The following is a 26575-nucleotide window of genomic DNA, read 5'->3' on the forward strand; positions in this document are numbered from 1 at the left end:
AGGCGGACATGGCGTGGCCCTGTGAAGGCGGACATGGCGCTGCCCTGTGAAGGCGGACGTGGCGCTGCCCTGTGAAGGCGAACGTGGCGCTGCCCTGTGAAGGTGGACGTGGCGCTGTTCTGTGAAGGCGGACGTGGCGCTGTTCTGTGAAGGCGGACGCGGCGCCGCTCTCTGAAGGCGGACGCGGCGCCGCTCTCTGAAGGCGGATGTGGCGCCGCTTTGTAAAGGCAGGCGTGGCGCTGCTCTGTGAAGGCGGATGTGGCGCTGCTCTGTGGAGGCAGATGTGGCGCCGCTCTGTGAAGGCGGATGCGGCACCGCTCTGTGAAGGCGGATGTGGCGCGGCTCTGTGAAGGCAGGCGTGTCTGTGAAGGCGGATGCGGCACCGCTCTGTGAAGGCGGATGCGGCACCGCTCTGTGAAGGCGGATGTGGCGCGGCTCTGTGAAGGCGGATGTGGCGCGGCTCTGTGAAGGCGGATGTGGCGCGGCTCTCTGAAGGCGGATGTGGCGCTGCTCTGTGAATGCGGTCGCGGCGCCGCTCTGTGAAGGCGGATGTGGCGCTGCTCTGTGAAGGCGGATGTGGCGCTGCTCTGTGAAGGCGGATGTGGCGCCGCTCTCTGAAGGCAGATGTGGCGCCGCTCTCTGAAGTCGGATGTGGCGCCGCTCTGTGAAGGCGGATGTGGCTCTGCTCTGTGAATGCGGTCGCGGCACTGCTCTGTGAATGCGGTCGCGGCGCCGCTCTGTGAAGGCGGATGTGGCGCCGCTCTGTGAAGGCGGATGTGGCGCCGCTCTGTGAAGGCGGATGTGGCGCCGCTCTCTGAAGGCGGATGTGGCGCCGCTCTCTGAAGGCAGGCGTGGCGCCGCTCTCTGAAGGCGGATGTGGCGCCGCTCTCTGAAGGCGGATGTGGCGCCGCTCTGTGAGGGCAGATGTGGCGCCGCTCTCTGAAGGCGGTTGCGGCGCCGCTCTGTGAAGGCGGATGCAGCACGGCTCTGTGAAGGCGGATGTGGCGCCGCTCTCTGAAGGCGGATGTGGCGCTGCTCTGTGAATGCGGTCGCGGCGCCGCTCTGTGAAGGCGGATGTTGCGCTGCCCTGTGAAGGCGGACGTGGCGCCGCTCTGTGAATGCGGTGGCGGCGCCGCCCTGTGAAGGTGGATGCAGCACGGCTCTGTGAAGACGGACGCGGCGCCGCTCTGTGAAGGCGGATGTGGCACCGCCCTGTGAAGGTGGATGCAGCACGGCTCTGTAAAGGCGGACGTGGCGCTCGGCTCTTAGCGCTACATTTACACACAGCAAGTATTCTGCCAGGTTTGGTGCGGATGAGGATGTCACCCCTCATGTACACAGATGAGATCCGACTACCTGCAGCATACATTGATGTCCCGTGGATAAAGATCCGCCCGCCCGGCAGTTTCCTCTACTGATCCCATTGGCTGTGCTGCTCCTGTAGTGCGCTGCGAATTATCTGCGGATATTCAGTAACATCCCCGAGCCCTGCAGCATGTCCGTTGTTTAGTGCGGCTTCAGATGAGCAAATGCGCAGAACCGCTCGCCCTTATGTAACGCATTTACACCGTGAAGAGGTGTTATTCGTGCGTGGGCGGGTGCAGGCGCCGCTCGTTACTGTGGGACGGGGAATCACTGCCCTGATTCTACATGGCTATTAAGCCAAATTAGGCCGGTGTTTGCGGGTATACGCAGTGTTTTGCGCAGACCCGTACATATGTGCCCATTCGCACACCCCATAGTCTCATGGAGCATGCTGCACTTTTTTCCACGTAAGCAAATTGTGCGCACAAAAAGGACAGCATATTTTGCGCATACACGCTGGTCTGAAGCCGCCCGTACTGCACAGCCATTACACATCGCTCCTGTGGTCTATTTAAAGGCTGAAATCTGTGGCAAATCTGCAGTGTGTTCACACCTAAATCTGGAAAAACAGTTACTGGCGATTCTCTGCATTCGCTGAGGATTTTCTGCAGCGGATCCCCAGCATGCAGCGGCAGCGCTGGTCCGACATGCGACTCCTCTGTCAGATATTGGCGGGCTGTATGTGTGCATGGATTATAGTATGTATGTGTGTGTGTGGATGTACGTATATAGATATATGTGCAGGATTATTATCGCCACAGAAATATATGACATCACAAAACAGAATGAGAGCGAAGACAATGAAGAGAATGAACTATGCTACATTATGTGGGGGCTGATATCTGTATCCTGTCTGTCCGGCTCTAGACAGCCCTAGGATTAGGAAATCAAGAAGCAGGGGACGTGCATGCTCCCCTCGGTCACCAGCTGCCATGTGCGACCTCTAGGGGTTAATTACCCACAGTTGGGGTTCAGTTTTTGGGGCTGTTGTAATATTTGTGAACCTTTGAAGAATATTGGTTTGGTAATTGTTGATGTAAACCCATAAGACGTCTTACATTAACTGCGGCATAGAACTGGTTCTTGGCCTTTCAATAACTTTTCAATGGCTTTTCAATGGCTTTTGCCACGTTAACTTGTTGCAGCAAGTTATCAATATTGTATTAAACTTAACTACATCTGGTCACCGGGGCTCAGGAAGGATGTTACAGTGCTGGAGGGGTACAAAGAAGGGCAACTAAACTAATACATGGAATGAAGGGACTGGAATACCCAGAGAGGCACCAAAACTGGGATTATTCACCCCGGAAAACAGACGGCTAAGGGGCGACCAAATAACTATGTATAAGTACATGAGGGGACGATACAAGGATCTCTGCCAGGATCTGTTTATACCCAGGACTGTGACGGTAACGAGAGGGCATCCGCTACGTCTAGAAGAAAGCAGGTTTCATCACCAACACAGAAGGGGGTTCTTTACTGTAAGAGCAGTGAGACTGTGGAACTCTCTGCCTGAGGATGTGGTGATGGCAAAATCCATAGGGGAGTTTAAGAGGGACTAGATGTCTTTCTAGAGCGGAAGGATATTACTGGATATAGACATTAGGTGACAGCAGGGTTGGTGATCCGGGTCTTGCAGTCAGGTAGGAACTATCAGAGGTTGGTCCAGGGATTATTCTGGCTGCCATTATGGAGTCGGGATGGAATTTGGCTAATTGTGTGGCTAATTCTGTCTCATTGGGGTTTTTAGCCTTTCTCTGGATCAACAAGGGGGAAGGGGGTTAATAAATGCAGCAATGAGTGCTTTGATTTGGAGGGAAGTGATCCCGGCTTATGTGATGTGCGTGTATGGCCTGCTGTGGCCGCCTCAGAGATGTTCTGTAAGTCTCTTGGTCCACTGCCTGAAGTAGGGAAAAGGGGTGTCAACAATTTCCTGTATACAGGATGACACCAGAAGGGAGGACAAGTGGTGACTGTGGTGCAGGTCATGGCAAAGTGGTCGACAAATACTAGTGGGGGGCACAGGGGGACTTAAGGCACTTAGAGGGGTAATCCAGCCTTAAAAGGGAAGCTGTCACCAGGTTCATGCTGCCAGAACCACAAGCAGCATGACCCTGGATAGGTGTGTGCAGTGCCCCCACTATTCTGCACCATTAGGAATAAACTAGAGCGCCTCTCCCCGCCCGCCTCATGTAGAGTGACGGCGCTCTCACACCTTTTGCATAAAGAGATAAAGTAGTTTTGCTGCTCTTTCATTGCATCCAATGTTTTGGTCGTCCCTCAAGCCTTTCTGAACTGCTTATGCGGTAAGCACACCGGGGTGCGAGGCATTGTCGGTAGTAATGGCAGCAGCTCCACTGCCCTCCTCACACAGCGGCTGCTGACAGCTGTAGAATAATAAACCTAGTTTGACATTTTGGTGCTGCCCGTCAGTCGGCAGGGTATGGTGGTAATGCCAGCCTGTATATAGGCCAAAACCTGTTCCAGGCAAAATAATAGGTAAAGGTAAAAAATCAAACGGGTAATGTAGTCCCTTCCCCGGGCGGGTGGTGGTGTACCTCAGTGCTGATGTTGTGGTGATGGGAAGGGAACCCCAGGAGTCGGGATGAAAGTGAAAAATATGTACAATTTATTTGGTAGATCTTCAATAAATAATGTAAAGTATCAGACATATCATTATCCAAACAGGCAACATATCTGCAACGATTCTCTTTCTGAGATTACAGAAAAGTGCAGGGACCACTTCTGTCCGCTATGCTTTGCCCTTCTGCCTTACTCTTTATCTCTGTCTTTATAGATCACCTTTTCTTTCTCTCTCTATCTTTATTTTTACATAAACTAGTAATTATTAGAAAATTATAGCAGCAGTGTTTCTGGTGGCGCAATGCGCCACTTACAAATGCAATATAGTGAAAGGGATTGGAGTTGTAAGCATTTGGCTGCTGTTCTAGAACTTGCGGGTTTAGGATCTGTGATGATGACACTGTCATTGTGCCTCTGGGGTGTTTGATAGATAGCTGTGCTACATGCACGTCACACACACACACACACAGCTCTGCTACATGCACGTCACACACACACACACAGCTCTGCTACATGCACGCCACACACACGGCTCTGCTACATGCACGTAACACACAGCTCTGCTACATGCACGTCACACACGCACAGCTCTGCTACATGCACGTCACACACGCACAGCTCTGCTACATGCACGTCACACACGCACAGCTCTGCTACATGCACGTCACACACGCACCGCTCTGCTACATGCACGTCACACATGCACCGCTCTGCTACATGCACGTCACACACGCACAGCTCTGCTACATGCACGTCACACACGCAGAGCTCTGCTACATGCACTTCACACACGCGCGCACAGCTCTACTAATGCATGCCACACACGCACAGCTCTGCTATATGCATGTCCCGTTTGCACGCACAACTCTCCTGCGTGCACATGCACATCGCTCTCAGTTGTTATGGAATACTAACGAACACTTAGCTGGACAGCAGCCATGAATTTACAGTACCTTTGATGATACCACCGTCATGTGATCGGGGGCGGAGCATGTAACCATCGAGCAGAAAGCAACACTCCCTCCCCCCCAATGAGGTAGAGGCCAATTATCCTTATTTTAGGAAAAATGATTCCTTCTTGACTCCATTTTGGCAATCAGATTAATCACCTTCTGAAGTCATCAGTGACTGACATGTACATTCCTAAACATTGAAATTGCAACACTGAGAAAGACAAGTTGTAAGGTTATGCAAATTAGGGAAGTAGGTGTCGCTAAAATATGCAAATATTCAAATTTGTGTCATGTGGGAGGGTCTTCAATAGTATAAAAGCCAGATCAAAAGCAAATTTTTTTTCAGCCACATGAAACCTCAAAAATTGGATAAAGTCTTGTGGTATTGTTGTGCAGCGCCTCCTGTTCGTTGATGTGTCAGTTATCGCCACTTGTGGCCAACTGAAAGGGACAGAATCCTGGAACTTAGAGGCCTTGGTTTATCGTCCGGGCGGATCGCTACGTGTGTAGGCCAAGATGTCATCACTGTTCAATGTTACATGTCCGAGTGGTTGGGAGAAAAATGATGGACTTGAATGGCAGCAAGAGGTACACAGAGGCGAGCCTCTGCCCCGACTGATCATCAGATTAGAAGAATGGCGTGCAGTGAACTATTCTGTACTGTATGCGAAATTGGACGTCACATGCTAAGCCTAGGGTGTCTACACAAATTGTCAGAAGACGCTTGCACAACATTGGTCTACAAGCCAGGCGTCCAACCTCAGTTGATCCATTGACATTATGTCACCCCAAGATGCCAATTGGAGGCTGGAATGGAAGCCTATCCTCTTCAGTGATGAGTCTTGAGTCTCAGATGCAGGGATAGCTGGAGATTGGTCTGGGGACCACATGGTCAACACCATGAAGAGGCCTTCACGAGGGAACATAGAGAGGAAAAACAAAAATACTGTTCAACACATTAAATAAATTACAATCTAGACTAGTGAGGAAGCAGATGCCTCTTTATTAAGAAGCAGCGCGTTGACATGTTTCGGGGACACAGACCCTCTATACCCCTTATTGAGCCACATTGGTTTCCTCCTATTATTAACCCTTTTATCCCTGTAAGGTATGATCCGCTCACATTAAGTAATTAGGATGTTTTTAAATGTTTTCCATTTGTCTGTACTGTTATTTTTGAGGACATTGTCCCAGTCAGTAAGGTAAAGGGATTTCTGAGCTGATGGAACTAGGTCTTCCTGAAGTTTAGTATTTCTGTAGTTCCCCCTATAAAACTCTCTCTTGAAGGACAAGTTGAAATGTATTATATTCTGGTCACTATTTCCCAGGTGCCCCCCGTCTGCACCCACGTTATTCTGTCAGGTCTGTTGGCTGATATTAAGTCCACAATGGCCGTCCCTCTAGTCAGGTCCTGTACAAGTTGGGGAAGGTAATTATCTTTTGTAATTTGTCAGAAACTTGTTATCTTCATGAGATTCGCAGGTTTCGGCTCCCCAGTTTATATCCGATAGTGCCCCCATAGTAATTACCTCAATGTGATTTGCTGCTTCATCTATTTGCTTCAACAATAGATTTCCAGTGGCTTCTGTTATATCTGGTGTCTATAGAGAACCTCTATGAGAAGGTTATTGTTGGTTTTCCCTCCATGTATTTCCACCCATGCAGACTCCACATGTTCTTCTCCCTCACATATATCTTCCCGTAATGTAGGCTGTAAACAGGATTTTACATAAAGACAAGACCCTCCCTCTTTCTGGTTTTATGATCCCTTCTGAATAGACTGTAACCCAGTAAGGTCATCGCCCCGTCAAACCTTACATCCAACCAGGTCTCAGTTATTCCTCAGACATTGTTACTTCCAGTTGGCCATCGTTATTGGTCACATTTCTAGCATTAGTCTCTCTTATTTCTGCCATGTGACTATTCATTGCTTAGTCCCGTTCACGGTCTCCACTATCCTCCACTCTGTGCTTGGCCTTCTCCAGTCCATAGTTTGAGGAGCACCTGCACTATTTTTTTTCTTTTAATGTACACAATAGTTGATTCGAAGCATTTTTGCAATAGGTTTTATGAACAAACTGGAGCAACTTCTGAGAAGAAATACCAAGATGGTGAGCGGTCTGCAAATCATGTCCTATGAGGAACGGTTAAAGGATCTGGGAATGTTTAGCAGAAGAGAAGGCTGAGAGGAGACTTAATAGCGGCCTACAAATATCTGAAGGGCTGTCACAGTGCAGAGGGATCAGCCCTATTCTCATCTGTGCAAGGAAAGACTAGAAGCAATGGGATGAAACTGAAAGGGAGGAGACACAGATTAGATATTAGACAGTGAGGGGGATCAATGAGTGGAACAAATCCTGAACTGAGCAGGGGGTTGAATCCGATGACCCCGGTGGTCCCCATGACCCCAGAGGACCCGATGACCCCGGAGGTCGCTTCCAACTCTACTATTCTATGAGAGTCATTAAGCTGTTGTTCAATGCTGTCAGCCTTTGCTTTATCAACAGTTGGTTGCTGGAGATGGTCTATTGTGAGTAGCATCAAATCCACAAAGCATTATTACTAATAGACTACAATCACAACAGTAAGTAGTTTAGCGGCTTCTGATGTGACCAGTAATCACTAATTTTGCTATTCTTCATCCTATGCGTACTAACACGTTATTCACAACTTTGGTTCTGAAGCTCCTGATGTACACGCTAACAGTGTCCATTGGGTTCCAGAGTCAGAAAGGAGCCAACAGATTTGCTTCTGGTCTCCATCTGGCTGTTCCATCAGTATAGTGCAGAAACGAAGGTATTTAATAGGGCAGCAGAGGTGCAGGAAGGAGGGAACTAGCAGGCAGCAGAGAAGATTTGTGATGGTGTCCAGGGAAGGGATGGCAGACTTTTATCACACACTGCAGAATCCCACTCCTTTCTGGCAGAGGTTACATATGTTCACTACCGGTTGGGGGGGGTCAGTATAACAGGGTTTGGGGGAAGGTACAAGTAGTGAAGGGGTTAAGTAAAAAGAGAGGAGGAGCATTGAGGGGACAAGTATCAGGCCCCCCTTCATTCCTCCTCTTCCCTTGTTGGCAGTTCAGTGTAGGGCCAGGGACTCATTGGGGCGGTTTAAGATGATTGGATTGGGATCCTTACTTGGCTTCTGGCAGATGGTGTCATGGCAGCTATATAGCGGGTGGAGCCTCCTTGGATTGGGCTGTAAACTGGTGAAAGGGGATTCCATCAGGTGTTTAGTCCCCTTAATCCATGGAGCGGTTGTGATTGGTCTGGTGCATTTGGAATTTGCAAGGGGTTGAGTCCTGAATAATGTGTTTAATGAAGGTAGCCATCTTCGTGGCCGGTGATGCCCCAAAGCCAGTCGGCTGTCGGCTGTGGGTAAAGCATTAGCTTTTGTTAAATATGTTTCTGGGCGCCCGAGTCTGTAGCTCCAAGGACCTCCTCCTTATTGGTGTAGATTTAGTTCAAGATTTAATCATTTGTTACATGTGCTTATTTGTTAACGAAGTGGCTGCTGTGGCCAGTTTAATCTAAATCATTGAATTATATCTTTATTTAACATGGGGGGGGGGGGTTGTGGGATAAATTGGGGGAGGATAGTCCAAGGGGAGCAGACTCTACCATCCCCTCGTCATGGTTCTCGTGCGGTCCTTATTAGAGGCACTGTCCACCAATGAGCAGCGGGTCTTATGTCCTGTAGAGATGGTGGAGCGGTTGGTGGGCCCAAGAAGCAGAGCTGTGTCTCTTTACCAATGCGTCGTCAGTGGTTTAACGAAGGGCTCGTTCGCACAGGCGTATTTACGCTCCATATTACGTGCTCATTTTTTACACATCCGGTATGGAGCACTGAATCCCCATTGATTTGCATTGTGGCATTCAGACCTGTGTTTTTGACACGTGTGAAAAAAATCTCAGCATATCCTGTCTTGGTTTGTATTCCAGACCAAACTATCCCATTGAAGTCAATAGGATGGCACAAATATGTGGTGTATCTTATGGTACATGCGTATTCACTGCGTATTTGCAAAAAAAATCTAAGGAACTGCTTCATATTTTTTGTGAGCCTCATGTGGCGCAAAGTGTTAACGCAGCAGATATGCAGTCCTAAGCTCTCGCTTACGACCTGAAGGTTACAGGTTCAATCCCTGCAAGGTTTAGGTAGCCGGCTCAAGGTTGACTCAGCCTTTCATTCTTCTGAGGTCGGTAAAATAAGCACCCAGCTTGATGGGGGGTAATAAATTACCTGCAATCACTGCGGAATAAGTTGGCGATATACAAATAACAAGATGTATTTTGTGCACAATACCACAATATTTATTGAATAGTCAGAGATTCGATGCATTCATGGACCAAAACTAGATACCCGCTGTGAATGAGCCATAGCTGCCTACATGGTTCAGTAGCTGGTAGTATGGTAATATTCTTGTGCAATGAATTTCCTGCATACAAATGGATCATATTCCGCATGCAGGAGCCCACAGCGGAATCCACCCCTGTACCCAACTGGCACCCAAGCAAACTGTAACTAATCTGCATATGGATGGTCCGGATGGCGCCCATGCAGACCTGTAACTAATCTGTATATGGGTGGTCCGGATGGCTCACCGTCGGACATGCGCAGTACAGATTTTCTTTAAAATCCCCTTACCCCCTGCGCTGCTGCTAGGCGATGACGCAGAATTCGTGACCTCTCCGCAGTGTCAATTGCATTAGGGCCACAGGTCGGACGACTTCTATTAACCTCAATGAAAGCCATCTGTGTGGAATCCGCATTGAAATAGAACATGCTGCGATTTTTCCTCTGCTCACGGAACTTGCAATTCAATTCCATAATTGTGCGCTTTACAATAGCAAGTCACTTACTTTTGCACTTAGCATTGAATAATCAAGTTGTGACCACTTTACTTTTCCTATTTATGACCTAAAGAATGGTTGTGCCAAATTTGTACGACACCGGGAAGTAAGAGAATTAAATGGGGTACATAATATAGAGGCGGTCACTTACTTTTGCACTTAGAATTGAATAATCAAGTTGCAACCCCTTTTCTCTTTCTATTTGGGACCTAAAGAATGGTCGTGTCAAAGTTTGTACAACATTGGGAAGTTAGAGAATTAGTGGCGAGTCAGTCAGTCAGTGAGGGCTTTCATCTATATACAGTGATACCTTGGGTTAAGAGTGCCTCTGCTTACAAGCTTTTTGACTTGAGAGCAGACTCTCTCCTGAATTTTGCTCTGATTTAAGAGCAAAGACTTGGGTTAAGAGCCTTGCTCTCAATCGGGGTGAGGGGCGGGGGGGGGGGGGGGTGGGCTGCTGCTGCCGGTGGCCCCATTGAAAGCAATGACCTGCCGGCAACCCCTGCAGTGATTTTCGGGGAAGGGCTTTAAATTATCCCTAGCTGTAGTAAAAAATATATACTCACCTGTCCGCCGCTGCTGGGGCTCAGGCGTGTCTAGCCGCCGCTTGTTCTCTCTGCATTTTTAATCCCCGCTGACTGAAAAGCTTCAGAGTAGTGCAGGGAGAACAAGCAGACGCACCAAGGGCCCGGCAGACAGGTGAGGATATATTTTTTTAATTTTTTTTACTACAGCTAGGGATGATTTTTAGGGAATGGCTTATATTTAAAGCCCTTCCCCGAAAATCACTGTGGGGGTGTCGGTGTCCTATTGTTTTCAATGGGACAACGCCATCCCCATTAAAATCCGTGGGAGAGCTTTGCGTTCTGAATCCGATTAATGGCTTTTCCATTTATGTCAATGGGGAACATTGATTTAACTTACGAGTGTTTTGGGTTAAGAGCGCCATCACGGAGCGTATTAAACTCTTAACCCAAGGCACCGCTGTGTATATGTGTGTGTGTATATATATATATATATATAGTATAATGTTGGGCCAAAAAAAGCCCTATGTCCATCCAGTTCATCCTATTACCCCCCCCAATGTTTATTCAAAGGCAGAATCAAGAGTCAATGACCCTTTTCTAGTTGGTAATGATTATAACATATTAAATCACATCGCATGTTATATTGTGGTAATTACTTTGCATAATTTTGTATCGTCTGCAAATATCGATATTTTACTGAGAAATTCTTCTACCTGGTCATTAATAAGTTAAAAATAGGGCCCGATCGGAGCATGTACCTTTTGTAACCCCCCTCTGCTTTCTATCACGGAGCCACCAGTTATTTACATACATTCTCGCCCAGACCGAGCATTCTCATCTTATATACCAACCTTTTATGTGGCTGGCCAAGAGCCAAACACTTTAGAGCGTCCAGATACACAAGATCTGGTGACTCCCCGATCCAGTCTACAACTTACCTCCTCGTAGAAGCTGAACAGATCGGTTTGACAGCAGTGATCCCTCATAAACCCGTGCTGATACAGAGTTATACGGCCATTGTCCTTCAGGTCGTCCAGGATGGCATCTCTCAGAAACCCCTCAAACATGTTAGCCACAATAGAAGTTAGACTTACCGGCCTGTAGTTTACAGGTTCACTTTTTGACCCTTTTTGAATTTTGGCACCACCTTGAGGTCTGTTCCATTGGATTGGCGCAGAGCCGTCACTACACAGTTCTTAAAAATAATCAGAGGAGCAACAGAAGAGCTAAAGCTAGGTGCTATTACAATCCATTTCGAAGTGAGCGTGCGGGCTGAGTGTGAGTGTGTGTGTGTGTGTGAGTGTGTGTGTGTGGCTGGCATTACTGTACTGTGTCATAAGTGTGACTTTGGTGGGAAACAGATAAAACTGCTAGACGCGTTTCGGCCGAAAAATGGCCTTTCTCACATCTTAACAGCACGATCACCGATGCAGACTTAAGAGCTTTAAACACCAAGTGCCAGTCCCCCATTAAGTATGCAAACACCTTCTACTTCCACCCCGCTCCTGCACCGTATAGACACACATTAGTTTCAGATTTCAGTGCATAAGGGCTATAAACACTCTGCTCTGGCTTATTATATGTGTATGATATATATGTCCACGGCTCAAACCAGATAAGTCTCAGCTGCAGAGCACGCACGTTCACATAAACACCGCAACGATATCGCACCGCAGGGGATCACGCACATCCTCGTGAATATCACACAAAACCCTGCAACATGATTGCATACCGGTCACAGATTGGTCATACGAGTCACAGATTGGTCATACGAGTGCAGCAGAGTTGTTTCCCACACACAGAGATCGCATGGATATCGTGGCCTAAAGACCACAAGTGTCCGCGTGAATGCTTCCTGCCGATCACATATCGAGGCTCTCACAGGTATCGCTTCCATAACACAAGCCATATGTCACAAGATATCTCATGCACGGGCCATATATGTCGCATAACATAATGATTCTCTACATACAAAAAACACAGGAAGAAATAATAAAAAACGTATATTAAAAAAAATCTCCTTTTTTCCCCCCTTACTCTTTCATGCACACAAAATCTAATCGCAAATACAAAAACCACCCAAAAGGTCCCTATTCTGGCTGTCCCGTATTATTTGTATCTGACATATATATACATGAGGTCAGTTCTGTGACTCGGGCCCCTGGGGCTTCTTGTGTATATCCAATAAGCCCCCCTGTTGAGCAGTTCTTCCTGTATATGGCCTCCTGTTTTTGGTGCCCAGGCAGACTCTACCCCTTGGATGTGACGGTGTCCGGCCCCCCGTCATGATGCTTCCCCGCTCCGCAGCCGCTCACATTCTTATCATGAATCTCTCTGACGTGTTCAGCTAATCTAGTTTTTAATTGCATGACGACATCTTTGCTAAATGGCCGGGTCTTCTAGGAAGCGAGTGTGGAAGGGCTCTGTCCACCACTCCACGACCCGAGGCCGTTATTATGGGGCGCGTCAGGGGAGGTAAGATGTCGTGATCGGCTGGGATAACTTTGTCTCTTTGTCGCCTCCTCGAGATCGTTTTTTGAAGGCCTCTTCTTATATCTGCTTTGGCGATATTTTCTGGAACGCTCCACACTTGATCTTTTCCTTTTGGTTTCTTGTCTCGGCGATCCGTGTTAACTTCATAAACCCAATTATTGGCACCATCCCTCTGATCTCCATCACACCTTACATTTCTTATATCCATTATAGTGCTTTCTAATTTAGCTCGATTGTCTTTCATCTTCGTTTCCATGGCATTATAGTCGGGTGATCCTTCATTTCACTTATTTCTTCTTGGATTACATTTAAATTGTACTTTAAATATTTTAATTAACCCCTTCAGTGGCACGCCCAGAAATTTTCTGGGACGAGCTCCACTGCCCATAGTTCTTACAGCGGAGAATGGGGAAAACCTCCGATGTCCACTGTTTAACCCTTTACATGCCGCGGTCTATGAAATCGCAGCATGTAAAGGGCTGACAGAGGGAGGAGGCTCAGAGCCGGCCGATGGTCCCTGTGGCAGGGAGAGCTGGTGATCAGCTGATAGATGATAGCTAGGCACCAGCTCTTACAGCGGAGAACAGAGAAAAGCTCAGATCTCCGCTGTTTAATCCTTTACATGACACTTTCTGTGCGATCACAGCATGTAAAGGGCTGTCAGAGGGAGGGGGCTCCCTCTGTCACCATCGGATTCCCTGCAATGTGATCAGGGGGTCCTGATGGGTCTCTGTGGCACCCGGAGGCTTGAATATAGCCTCCGGGTCTGCCAGCTAAATTAGGCTAAGATGCTCAGACTGTCTGAGCGTCATAGCCTGTATAATACCCTGCTATGCCTTAGCATAGCAGAGTATTAAAAAAAAATTTAAAAAAGTATTATGCAAGTCCCCTAAAGGGACAAAAATTTTAAAGATAAAGTATAAAAAAAGGTAAAAAAAATAAAAATGTAAATACCTTTCTCTCTTTATATAAAAAGAAATGTAAAACAAAATCACCCGTGTGTTATCCCTGCGTCGTAATGACCCAGAGAAGGAAGTGAGTACACTATTTAACCCCTTAATGACACGGCCCCTTTTTGTTTTTTTTTTCCAATTTTGTTTTATCCTCCCCCTTTTAAAAAATCGTAGCTCCTTTATTTATCCATCGCCGTCGCTGCATGAGGGCTCGTTGTTTGCCGGACGAGTTGTAGTTTTTAATGGTGCTTTTTAGTTTCAAAATAATTTTATTGATGATTTTAGAAAGTTATTTTATAACAAACTGTTGTGCTGCTTCTTACCCCTCGCAGGGGGATCTTATATGTCCAATCGCGTGTACATCCTAACAAACAAACAAACATTGCCTTAATACGTTGGTGTTCTGGTACAAACAGGATTAGCCTAATATTACTGTGTTCTACTTCCTGACCCTCCCGCCTCTTCTTCCCCTGTTTCATCATATCGCCAAATTCCCACCCTTCCTCTCTCCTCCCAATTGTGCTATTTAAAGGGGTTCTGTCAGTAAAATAAAACAATGTCTACTCACCTGCATCCCTGTAGAGTGTAACCTGTGAAAAAACAGAGCTACCTCCCCTAATCTCATTGTTGTTTTCCCTCCGCTGTTTACCTGGCGTGTGAGGGGTCGGCTCCAGCAGCTCCTGCGCTGTCATCGACCTGGCCGTGTCTATCCTCTGCCGTACTCGGAGAGTCCATGGCGAGTGTGCAAACACGCTGGGAAGAGGGACGCATGCCCACTCTCCGTCGACTCTCCAAGATTGGCAGAGGTTAGATGCGGCCAGGCCAATCAGTGGGCGACGCATCACTTGTGGCGCGGCGACCACTTACCCGGGCGGCAGAAACTGCCACACAGCATGGTCGGAGCAGGTGCATAAGCTGGAACTTTGCCAGCTTCTGCCCTGCAATTGGACAGCAGCCGGAGGAAAAGAAGAAGAGCAGCAGCCTCCCGCTGACCGACCCGTAAGGCACAGGTGAGTATGAATTTTTTTCTAACAGAATCCCTTTAAAGTACCATATAATGTACTGAAAAACTTTAAAAAAATTCTAAATGGAGTAAAATGAAAAAAAAAAACCACATTCCGCCATCTTTCAGTGCGCCTTGTTTCTACGGTGTACACACTGCAACAAAATGACCTGATAACGTTATTCTTTGGGTCAGTACGATTACAACGATTCCAAACTTTTTTAAAAATTATTTTCTGCCGCCATCTTTTTTCTTTTTCCGTCGACGTAGTTGTGCGATGGCTCATTTTTTGCGGGATGTCCTGTAGTTTACGTTAATACCAATTGGGAATACATACAACTTTTTGATCACATTTTTATTGTATTTTTTCTGGGAAACAGGGTGACTGAAAAAGTGAGTTTCTGGCGTTCTTTATTCTTTTTTTCGGACTACGTTCAGCATGCACAGTAAATAATGCGCTACTTCGATAGATCCGTCTTTACAGATACGGCGATACCAAATATGTATTTTACTTTTATGATTTAGATATGGAAAAAGGGGGGGGGGGGATATAAACTTATTACTTTTTTACAATGAATAAAACATTATTGATCTTTTTTACTTTTTTTTTAGTCCCCCTGGGGGACCACAACCAGCGATGCTTTGATCGCTCCTGCAGTATGACGTAATGGTTTAGCAGTACATCATACTGCAATCTGACAGGCAGTCTAGCAGTCCACCCCACGGGGGCGGCTTGATGGGCAGTCTGCTTAAAGCAAACCTATAAGGAAAAAAAATGTTTTAAAGAAGAACAAAATATAAAATAAACTGTATAAACTTGGTATCGCTGGAATCATGCCGACTCAGAAAATAAGAGAAATAAAGATTATTATTATTATGTATAGATGTATCAGGCATCAGTACAAAGATCTCTCCCATCATCTATTATACCCAGGACTGTAACAAGGGAGCGCTCTAATAACTATGTATAATATATCAGGGGTCAGTACAGAGATCTCTCCCATCATCTATTATACCCAGGACTGTAACAAGGGGGCGCTCTAATAACTATGTATAGATATATCAGGGGTCAGTACAGAGATCTCTCCCATCATCTATTATACCCAGGACTGTAACAAGGGGGCGCTCTAATAACTATGTATAGATATATCTGGGGTCAGTACAGATATCGCTCCCATCATCTATTATACCCAAGACTGTAACAAGGGGGCGCTCTAATAACTATGTATAATATATCAGGGGTCAGTACAGAGATCTCTCCCATCATCTATTATACCCAGGACTGTAACAAGGGGGCGCTCTAATAACTATGTACAGATATATCAGTGGTCAGTACAGAGATCTCTCCATCATCTATTATACCCAGGACTGTAACAAGGAGGCGCTCTAATAACTATGTATAATATATCACTTGTACTTTTCCTAATATGTAGGGACCAGACAAGACTAAACAGGGTACCCTTAGTACTAGTCCTAATATCTAGGAGAGCAGACATGACTACACAGGGCACCCTTAGTACTTGTCCTAATATATAGGGACCAGACATGGCTACACAGGGCACCCTTAGTACTTGTCCTAATATATAGGGACCAGACATGGCTACACAGGGCACCCTTAGTACTTGTCCTAATATATAGACCAGACATGACTACACAGGGCACCCTTAGTACTTGTCCTAATATATAGGGGACCAGACATGACTACACAGGACACCCTTAGTACGTGTCCTAATATATAGGGGACCAGACATGACTACACAGGGCACTCTTAGTGCTTGTCCTAATGTATAGGGGACCAGACATGACTACACAGGACACCCTTAGTTTGTGTCCTAATATATAGGGACCAGATATGACTACACAGGACACTCTTAGTACTTGTCCTAATATATAGACCAGACATGACTACACAGGGCACCCTTAGTACTTGTCCTAATATATAGACCAGACATGACTACACAGGAGACCCTTAGTACTTGTCCTAATATATAGGGGACCAGACATGACTACACAGGGCACCCTTAGTACTTGTCCTAATATATAGGGACCAGACATGACTACACAGGGCACCCTTAGTACTTGTCCTAATATATAGGGACCAGACATGACTACACAGGACACCCTTAGTACTTGTCCTAATATATAGGGGACCAGACATGACTACACAGGGCACCCTTAGTACTTGTCCTAATATATAGACCAGACATAACTACACAGGGCACCCTTAGTGCTTGTCCTAATATAGTCCAGACATGGCTACACAGGACACCCTTAGTACTTGTCCTAATATATAGGGGACCAGACATGACTACACAGGACACCCTTAGTACTTGTCCTAATATATAGTCCAGACATAACTACACAGGACACCCTTAGTACTTGTCCTAATATATAGGGGACCAGACATGACTACACAGGGCACCCTTAGTGCTTGTCCTAATATATAGTCCAGACATAACTACACAGGACACCCTTAGTACTTGTCCTAATATATATATATAGACCAGACATGACTACACAGGGCACCCTTAGTACTTGTCCTAATATATAGGGGACCAGACATGACTACACAGGGCACCCTTAGTACTTGTCCTAATATATAGGGGACCAGACATGACTACACAGGGCACCCTTAGTACTTGTCCTAATATATAGACCAGACATAACTACACAGGACACCCTTAGTACTTTTCCTAATATATAGACCAGACATAACTACACAGGACACCCTTAGTACTTGTCCTAATATATAGGGACCAGACATGACTACACAGGACACCCTTAGTACTTGTCCTAATATATAGGGACCAGACATGACTACACAGGACACCCTTAGTACTTGTCCTAATATATAGACCAGACATGACTACACAGGGCACCCTTAGTACTTGTCCTAATATATAGACCAGAGATGACTACACAGGGCATCCTTAGTACTTGTCCTAATATATAGACCAGACATGACTACACAGGGCATCCTTAGTACTTGTCCTAATATATAGTGACCAGACATGACTACACAGGGCACCTTTAGTACTTGTCCTAATATATAGGGACCAGACATGACTACACAGGACACCCTTAGTACTTGTCCTAATATATAGGGGACCAGACATGACTACACAGGACACCCTTAGTACTTGTCCTAATATATAGGGACCAGACATGACTACACAGGGCACCCTTAGTACTTGTCCTAATATATAGGGACCAGACATGACTACACAGGACACCCTTAGTACTTGTCCTAATATATAGGGGACCAGACATGACTACACAGGGCACCCTTAGTACTTGTCCTAATATATAGACCAGACATAACTACACAGGGCACCCTTAGTGCTTGTCCTAATATATAGTCCAGACATGACTACACAGGACACCCTTAGTACTTGTCCTAATATATAGGGGACCAGACATGACTACACAGGGCACCCTTAGTACTTGTCCTAATATATAGACCAGACATAACTACACAGGACACCCTTAGTACTTTTCCTAATATATAGACCAGACATAACTACACAGGACACCCTTAGTACTTGTCCTAATATATAGACCAGACATGACTACACAGGACACCCTTAGTACTTGTCCTAATATATAGACCGTACATGACTACACAGGACACCCTTAGTGCTTGTCCTAATATATAGTGACCAGACATGACTACACAGGGCACCCTTAGTACTTGTCCTAATATATAGACCAGACATGACTACACATGGCACCCTTAGTACTTGTCCTAATATATAGGGACCAGACATGACTACACAGGACACCCTTAGTACTAGTCCTTATATATAGACCAGGCATGACTACACAGGACACCCTTAGTACTTGTTCTAATATATAGTGACCAGACATGACTACACAGGACACCCTTAGTACTAGTCCTAATATATAGACCAGACATGACTACACAGGGCACCCTTAGTGCTTGTCCTAATATATAGTGACCAGACATGACTACACAGGGCACCTTTAGTACTTGTCCTAATATATAGACCAGACATGACTACACAGGACACCCTTAGTACTTGTCCTAATATATAGACCGTACATGACTACACAGGACACCCTTAGTGCTTGTCCTAATATATAGTGACCAGACATGACTACACAGGGCACCCTTAGTACTTGTCCTAATATATAGACCAGACATAACTACACATGGCACCCTTAGTACTTGTCCTAATATATAGGGACCAGACATGACTACACAGGACACCCTTAGTACTAGTCCTTATATATAGACCAGGCATGACTACACAGGACACCCTTAGTACTTGTTCTAATATATAGTGACCAGACATGACTACACAGGACACCCTTAGTACTAGTCCTAATATATAGACCAGACATGACTACACAGGGCACCCTTAGTGCTTGTCCTAATATATAGTGACCAGACATGACTACACAGGGCACCTTTAGTACTTGTCCTAATATATAGGGACCAGACATGACTACACAGGACACCCTTAGTACTTGTCCTAATATATAGGGGACCAGACATGACTACACAGGACACCCTTAGTACTTGTCCTAATATATAGGGACCAGACATGACTACACAGGGCACCCTTAGTACTTGTCCTAATATATAGACCAGACATGACTACACAGGACACCCTTAGTACTTGTCCTAATATATAGACCAGACATGACTACACAGGACACCCTTAGTACTTGTCCTAATATATAGGGACCAGACATGACTACACAGGACACCCTTAGTACTTGTCCTAATATATAGACCATACATGACTACACAGGACACCCTTAGTACTTGTCCTAATATATAGGGGACCAGACATGGCTACACAGGACACCCTTAGTACTTGTCCTAATATATAGGAGACCAGACATGACTACACAGGACACCCTTAGTACTTGTCCTAGCAATTTCAAATAGTAAATGGATCACAGCACACGTAAACCCTGTGTATCTCCAGGGAAGATATTCCACTCCAAGAGGTGCTCGCTCTCAAAAGTCCTGGATCCTGGACCGTATTCCAAATAGCAAAGAAGAGTAGATAAGAGCAGCACTCAGGGGTTAATTCCAGAGAAACTTTATTGCCCACAACGTTTCAACTCAGAAGAGTCTTTGTCAAGTACTTGTCCTAATATATAGACCAAACATGACTACACAGGGCACCCTTAGTACTTGTCCTAATATATAGGGACCAGACATGACTACACAGGACACCCTTAGTACTTGTCCTAATATATATGGACCAGACATGACTACACAGGGCACCCTTAGTACTTGTCCTAATATATAGACCAGACATGACTACACAGGACACCCTTAGTACTTGTCCTAATATATAGACCAGACATGACTGCACAGGGCACCCTTAGTACTTGTCCTAATATATAGGGACCAGACATGACTACACAGGGCACCCTTAGTACTTGTCCTAATATATAGGGACCAGACATGACTACACAGGACACCCTTAGTACTTGTCCTAATATATAGACCAGACATGACTACACAGGGCACCCTTAGTACTTGTCCTAATATATAGGGACCAGACATGACTACACAGGGCACCCTTAGTACTTGTCCTAATATATAGAGACCAGACATGACTACACAGGGCACCCTTAGTACTTGTCCTAATATATAGGGGACCAGACATGACTACACAGGGCACCCTTAGTACTTGTCCTAATATATAGGGACCAGACATGACTACACAGGGCACCCTTAGTACTTGTCCTAATATATAGAGACCAGACATGACTACACAGGGCACCCTTAGTACTTGTCCTAATATATAGGGGACCAGACATGACTACACAGGGCACCCTTAGTACTTGTCCTAATATATAGAGACCAGACATGACTACACAGGGCACCCTTAGTACTTGTCCTAATATATAGGGGACCAGACATGACTACACAGGGCACCCTTAGTACTTGTCCTAATATATAGAGACCAGACATGACTACACAGGGCACCCTTAGTACTTGTCCTAATATATAGGGGACCAGACATGACTACACAGGACACCCTTAGTACGTGTCCTAATATATAGGGGACCAGACATGGCTACACAGGACACCCTTAGTACTTGTCCTAATATATAGGGGACCAGACATGACTACACAGGGCACCCTTAGTACTTGTCCTAATATATAGGGGACCAGACATGACTACACAGGGCACCCTTAGTGCTTGTCCTAATATATGGACCAGACATGACTACACAGGGCACCCTTAGTACTTGTCCTAATATATAGACCAGACATGACTACACAGGGCACCCTTAGTACTTGTCCTAATATATAGGGGACCAGACATGGCTACACAGGACACCCTTAGTACTTGTCCTAATATATAGACCAGACATGACTACACAGGGCACCCTTAGTACTTGTCCTAATATATAGGGACCAGACATGACTACACAGGGCACCCTTAGTACTTGTCCTAATATATAGGGGACCAGACATGGCTACACAGGGCACCCTTAGTACTTGTCCTAATATATAGACCAGACATGACTACACAGGACACCCTTAGTACTTGTCCTAATATATAGACCATACATGACTACACAGGGCACCCTTAGTACTTGTCCTAATATATAGGGACCAGACATGACTACACAGGACACCCTTAGTACTTGTCCTAATATATATGGACCAGACATGACTACACAGGACACCCTTAGTACTTGTCCTAATATATAGACCAGACATGACTGCACAGGGCACCCTTAGTACTTGTCCTAATATATAGACCAAACATGACTACACAGGGCACCCTTAGTACTTGTCCTAATATATAGGGACCAGACATGACTACACAGGACACCCTTAGTACTCGTCCTAATATGCAGGGGACCAGACATGACTACACAGGGCACCCTTAGTACTTGTCCTAATATATAGGGACCAGACATGACTACACAGGGCACCCTTAGTACTCGTCCTAATATACAGGGGACCAGACATGACTACACAGGACACCCTGAGTACTTGTCCTAATATATAGACCAGACATGACTACACAGGGCACCCTTAGTACTTGTCCTAATATATAGGGACCAGACATGACTACACAGGGCACCCTTAGTACTTGTCCTAATATATAGGGGACCAGACATGGCTACACAGGGCACCCTTAGTACTTGTCCTAATATATAGACCAGACATGACTACACAGGACACCCTTAGTACTTGTCCTAATATATAGACCAGACATGACTACACAGGGCACCCTTAGTACTTGTCCTAATATATAGACCAGACATGACTACACAGGGCACCCTTAGTACTTGTCCTAATATATAGACCAGACATGACTACACAGGGCAACCCCAGTACTTGTCCTAATATATAGGGACCAGACATGACTACACAGGGCACCCTTAGTACTTGTCCTAATATATAGGGACCAGACATGACTACACAGGGCACCCTTAGTACTTGTCCTAATATATAGACCAGACATGACTACACAGTGCACCCTTAGTACTTGTCCTAATATATAGGGACCAGACATGACTACACAGGGCACCCCTAGTACTTGTCCTAATATATAGGGACCAGACATGACTACACAGGGCACCCTTAGTACTTGTCCTAATATATAGGGACCAGACATGACTACACAGGGCACCCTTAGTACTTGTCCTAATATATAGACCAGACATGACTACACAGTGCACCCTTAGTACTTGTCCTAATATATAGGGACCAGACATGACTACACAGGGCACCCTTAGTACTTGTCCTAATATATAGGGGACCAGACATGGCTACACAGGACACCCTTAGTACTTGTCCTAATATATAGGGGACCAGACATGACTACACAGGATACCCTTAGTACTTGTCCTAATATATAGGGACCAGACATGACTACACAGGGCACCCTTAGTACTTGTCCTAACATATAGACCAGACATGACTGCACAGGGCACCCTTAGTACTTGTCCTAATATATAGACCAAACATGACTACACAGGGCACCCTTAGTACTTGTCCTAATATATAGGGACCAGACATGACTACACAGGGCACCCTTAGTACTCGTCCTAATATACAGGGGACCAGACATGACTACACAGGGCACCCTTAGTACTTGTCCTAATATATAGGGACCAGACATGACTACACAGGGCACCCTTAGTACTTGTCCTAATATATAGACCAGACATGGCTACACAGGGCACCCTTAGTACTTGTCCTAATATATAGACCAGACATGACTACACAGGGCACCCTTAGTACTTGTCCTAATATATAGGGACCAGACATGACTACACAGGGCACCCTTAGTACTTGTCCTAATATATAGGGACCAGACATGACTACACAGGACACCCTTAGTACTTGTCCTAATATATAGGGACCAGACATGACTACACAGGACACCCTTAGTACTTGTCCTAATATATAGGGGACCAGACATGGCTACACAGGACACCCTTAGTACTTGTCCTAATATATAGGGACCAGACATGACTACACAGGACACCCTTAGTACTTGTCCTAATATATAGGGGACCAGACATGGCTACACAGGACACCCTTAGTACTTGTCCTAATATATAGACCAGACATGACTACACAGGGCACCCTTAGTACTTGTCCTAATATATAGGGACCAGACATGACTACATAGGGCACCCTTAGTACTTGTCCTAATATATAGGGGACCAGACATGGCTACACAGGGCACCCTTAGTACTTGTCCTAATATATAGACCAGACATGACTACACAGGGCACCCTTAGTACTTGTCCTAATATATAGACCAGACATGACTACACAGGGCACCCTTAGTACTTGTCCTAATATATAGACCAGACATGACTACACAGGGCACCCTTAGTACTTGTCCTAATATATAGGGACCAGACATGACTACACAGGACACCCTTAGTACTTGTCCTAATATATAGGGACCAGACATGACTACACAGGGCACCCTTAGTACTTGTCCTAATATATAGGGACCAGACATGACTACACAGGGCACCCTTAGTACTTGTCCTAATATATAGGGACCAGACATGACGACACAGGGCACCCTTAGTACTTGTCCTAATATATAGGGGACCAGACATGGCTACACAGGACACCCTTAGTACTTGTTCTAATATATAGGGGACCAGACATGACTACACAGGGCACCCTTAGTACTCGTCCTAATATACAGGGGACCAGACATGACTACACAGGGCACCCTTAGTACTTGTCCTAATATATAGGGACCAGACATGACTACACAGGACACCCTTAGTACTTGTCCTAATATATAAGGGACCAGACATGACTACACAGGACACCCTGAGTACTTGTCCTAATATATAGACCAGACATGACTACACAGGACACCCTTAGTACTTGTCCATTTATGTTACCCTGCTATGTGCGACTCCTCTTCACCCTGACACGGAAACTACATGTGAGCAGCCAGATAGATATTTCTGTGCCCAGATGATTGGGGCCGTACAGTAGGGTACTGTGGGCCACGTGTTGTGTCCCCTGATGTAGATCTTCTGCATGATCTCTGGTTTAAACATGAGAAAAAGTGAGAAGTTTTGTTAAAGGGTTTTCCATGGAAAATGCTATGAATGACCTATTCAAGCCCCGTGTACCCTGACGCTGTCAGCAGGCGTACAATCAGTTGAATGATCAAGGACCCAAATGGTGGACCCCAGCCGGTCAACTAGAGGCGACCTATCCTGAGGACGGGTCATCAATTGCATTCTTTAGAACCCCCTTCTGACTGTTCTCTTATGTGTAACAATTCCCAACTGCTTATCACTTCTATCTTGTTGCATTTCCCATCTTTTCCAGCAACAACTCTTGTGGAGACGGCCAAGGAGAGGACCACCCCTGAGGATTTTGGTCGAGGACTGGACAATTTACTAGGAGAATTTGCTTTCCCTGCCGAGTTCATCCTGGAGGTTTGGGAGGCCATAAACCGCGCTGACAAGTGAACCTCATTTCTTTTATTCCTTTGTATTTTACAGTAAAAATGATCCGGAATCTGAAACAAACTTTGTCATGTGGCCTGAAAAGGAAGCCGCCTCCTAAAAGGCCTCAATTAGTCTGAGTCACTGTATCATGTGAGCTGGCGTGTGGAGCCGTGTCCTGTATGTGTTTGCATGCAGAATCCCCAGATTAGACCAACTCTTCTGTATCTCTTCCATTTGTATCTCTAATAAAGCATTTTTAGTAGCTATTTGTGCAACAAACACCGGGATGTATAGAAAAGTCCAATGTTGTAACTTTATAACGGAGTTCCCCCATAAGGATTCCCCTCATCCCCGCAATGATATGAGGCTGTTTTCACATGAAACCCCCTCACAACCACAGGGCTTTCACATGGTGGGAAAGGAAACATCAAGCCATGAACCACAGCCTGATATCGCCCTCGCCACCGTGAAGGAGCCCTAAGTGAACAGGGGATTACTCCTCACTATGGTGGACCCCCTCCCACCCAGCCGACTATTTTTCATATCTATTGCACAATTTCACAGCAGATTTCATTTATTGCAAAGCAGGGAGAGAGCCGCAGAGATCTCTGCCCTACGAAGGCGAGGCGCTCTGCATGTAGCATATAAAGCTGGTCCACATATAGAAAAGCCCAGCCTTCCTGCAGGAACACAGATGATAACTTGTAGGTAGAAGATGAGCTAGCCGGAAGTAGAGGTGATTATGTCTGTAACCCCTCAATCTCCAGGACTTACTACTGCATCATGGGGGTCTGGGGTTTGTATGGAGGGGCATTGGGAGTCAACCCCGCTGCTTAAAATGTGGGTGCCGGCTGTTTCTCACAGCTGACACCCTCCAGCAACAGCCCAATCCGCATTCATGCTGATCATGGATGTTCATTTTTTAAATGCCGTCTTCATTTAAATGCCCCATTCGGAGATTAGTTGTCCCTAACTGCCCCTATTTGTTGAGTTTTTAGGGTGCCATAAAGTTGCCATGACAGCTGGAGGCATTCTAAAAGCACCCAGGGCTGCCATTGCATATTGCCTATTAAGCCATGCCTGTCATATTGTGCTACAATGTAATACTGTGGTATTGCATCATACTGCAGGAATAAGCAAACGATCGCAAGTTCTTGTCCTCTATGGGGACTAAAAAAAATGAAAAAACCTGTGTAAAAAAGTTTTATTAAACATTAAAAAATTAAAAGGTAATAAAAATTTATCTCCCCCTTTTCCCATATTTATAATAAAAAAATGTTAGTAAAAAAACCCTAAACCATATTTGGCGGCATTCCTAAGGGGTTAATTCTACCTTAGCCTTCTGTAATTAGTAGCAGTGTTTTATGCATTAGCTTTAGGCCTCATGTCCACGGGGAAAATCGGGCCCGCTACGGATTCTACATGTAGAATCTGCAGCGGGTCCCTCCTGCCCCGCGGACGTGAGCGCTGAAAATACAAATAAAAAGGAATTTACCTATCCGTAGCGGGCGGCGAAGCTCTGCTCTTCCTCACGGCCGGATCTTCTTTTTCGGCCGGCGGATGAATTCCTTACGCCGGCGGCACGTCGCCGGCACGTCGTCGACGTGCCGCGCGCATGCGCCGGGCACATCCGCCGAGCCGAAGCAAGGGAGATGCGGCCGTGAGGAAGAGAAGAGCTTCGCGGCCCGCTGCGGGTGAGTAAATCCTTGAAATTCCTATTTTAGGTCTCCCGCGGATCCGGACGGCTTCCATAGGCTTCAATAGAAGCCCGCGGGAGCCGTCCCCGCGGGAGACCCGCACGAACATGGAGCATGGTCCAGATTTTTTCATGCTCCATTTTTTTTAAAATCCCTTTTATTGACGATCCGCGGGTATTTATCTACCCGCGGGT

The 26575-nt window shown here is 46.0% G+C and overlaps 1 protein-coding gene across 1 annotated transcript in view; it reads left to right on the forward strand.

Annotated features, from left to right (window-relative positions):
- GIPC3 (GIPC PDZ domain containing family member 3) overlaps positions 1 to 24938 on the forward strand; it is a 45250-nt gene extending 20312 nt beyond the window's left edge. Inside the window, exon 6 of the mRNA XM_066574952.1 lies at positions 24563 to 24938. Within this exon, the coding sequence (XP_066431049.1) occupies positions 24563 to 24705 (143 nt within the window). The 3' untranslated portion in view covers positions 24706 to 24938. The remainder of the gene's footprint in view (positions 1 to 24562) is intronic.
- Positions 24939 to 26575: the final 1637 nt, after the last annotated feature.

The sequence above is a fragment of the Eleutherodactylus coqui genome, chromosome 7 (assembly GCF_035609145.1).
Source record: "Eleutherodactylus coqui strain aEleCoq1 chromosome 7, aEleCoq1.hap1, whole genome shotgun sequence".
In the NCBI taxonomy this organism is placed as follows: Eukaryota; Metazoa; Chordata; class Amphibia; order Anura; family Eleutherodactylidae; genus Eleutherodactylus; species Eleutherodactylus coqui.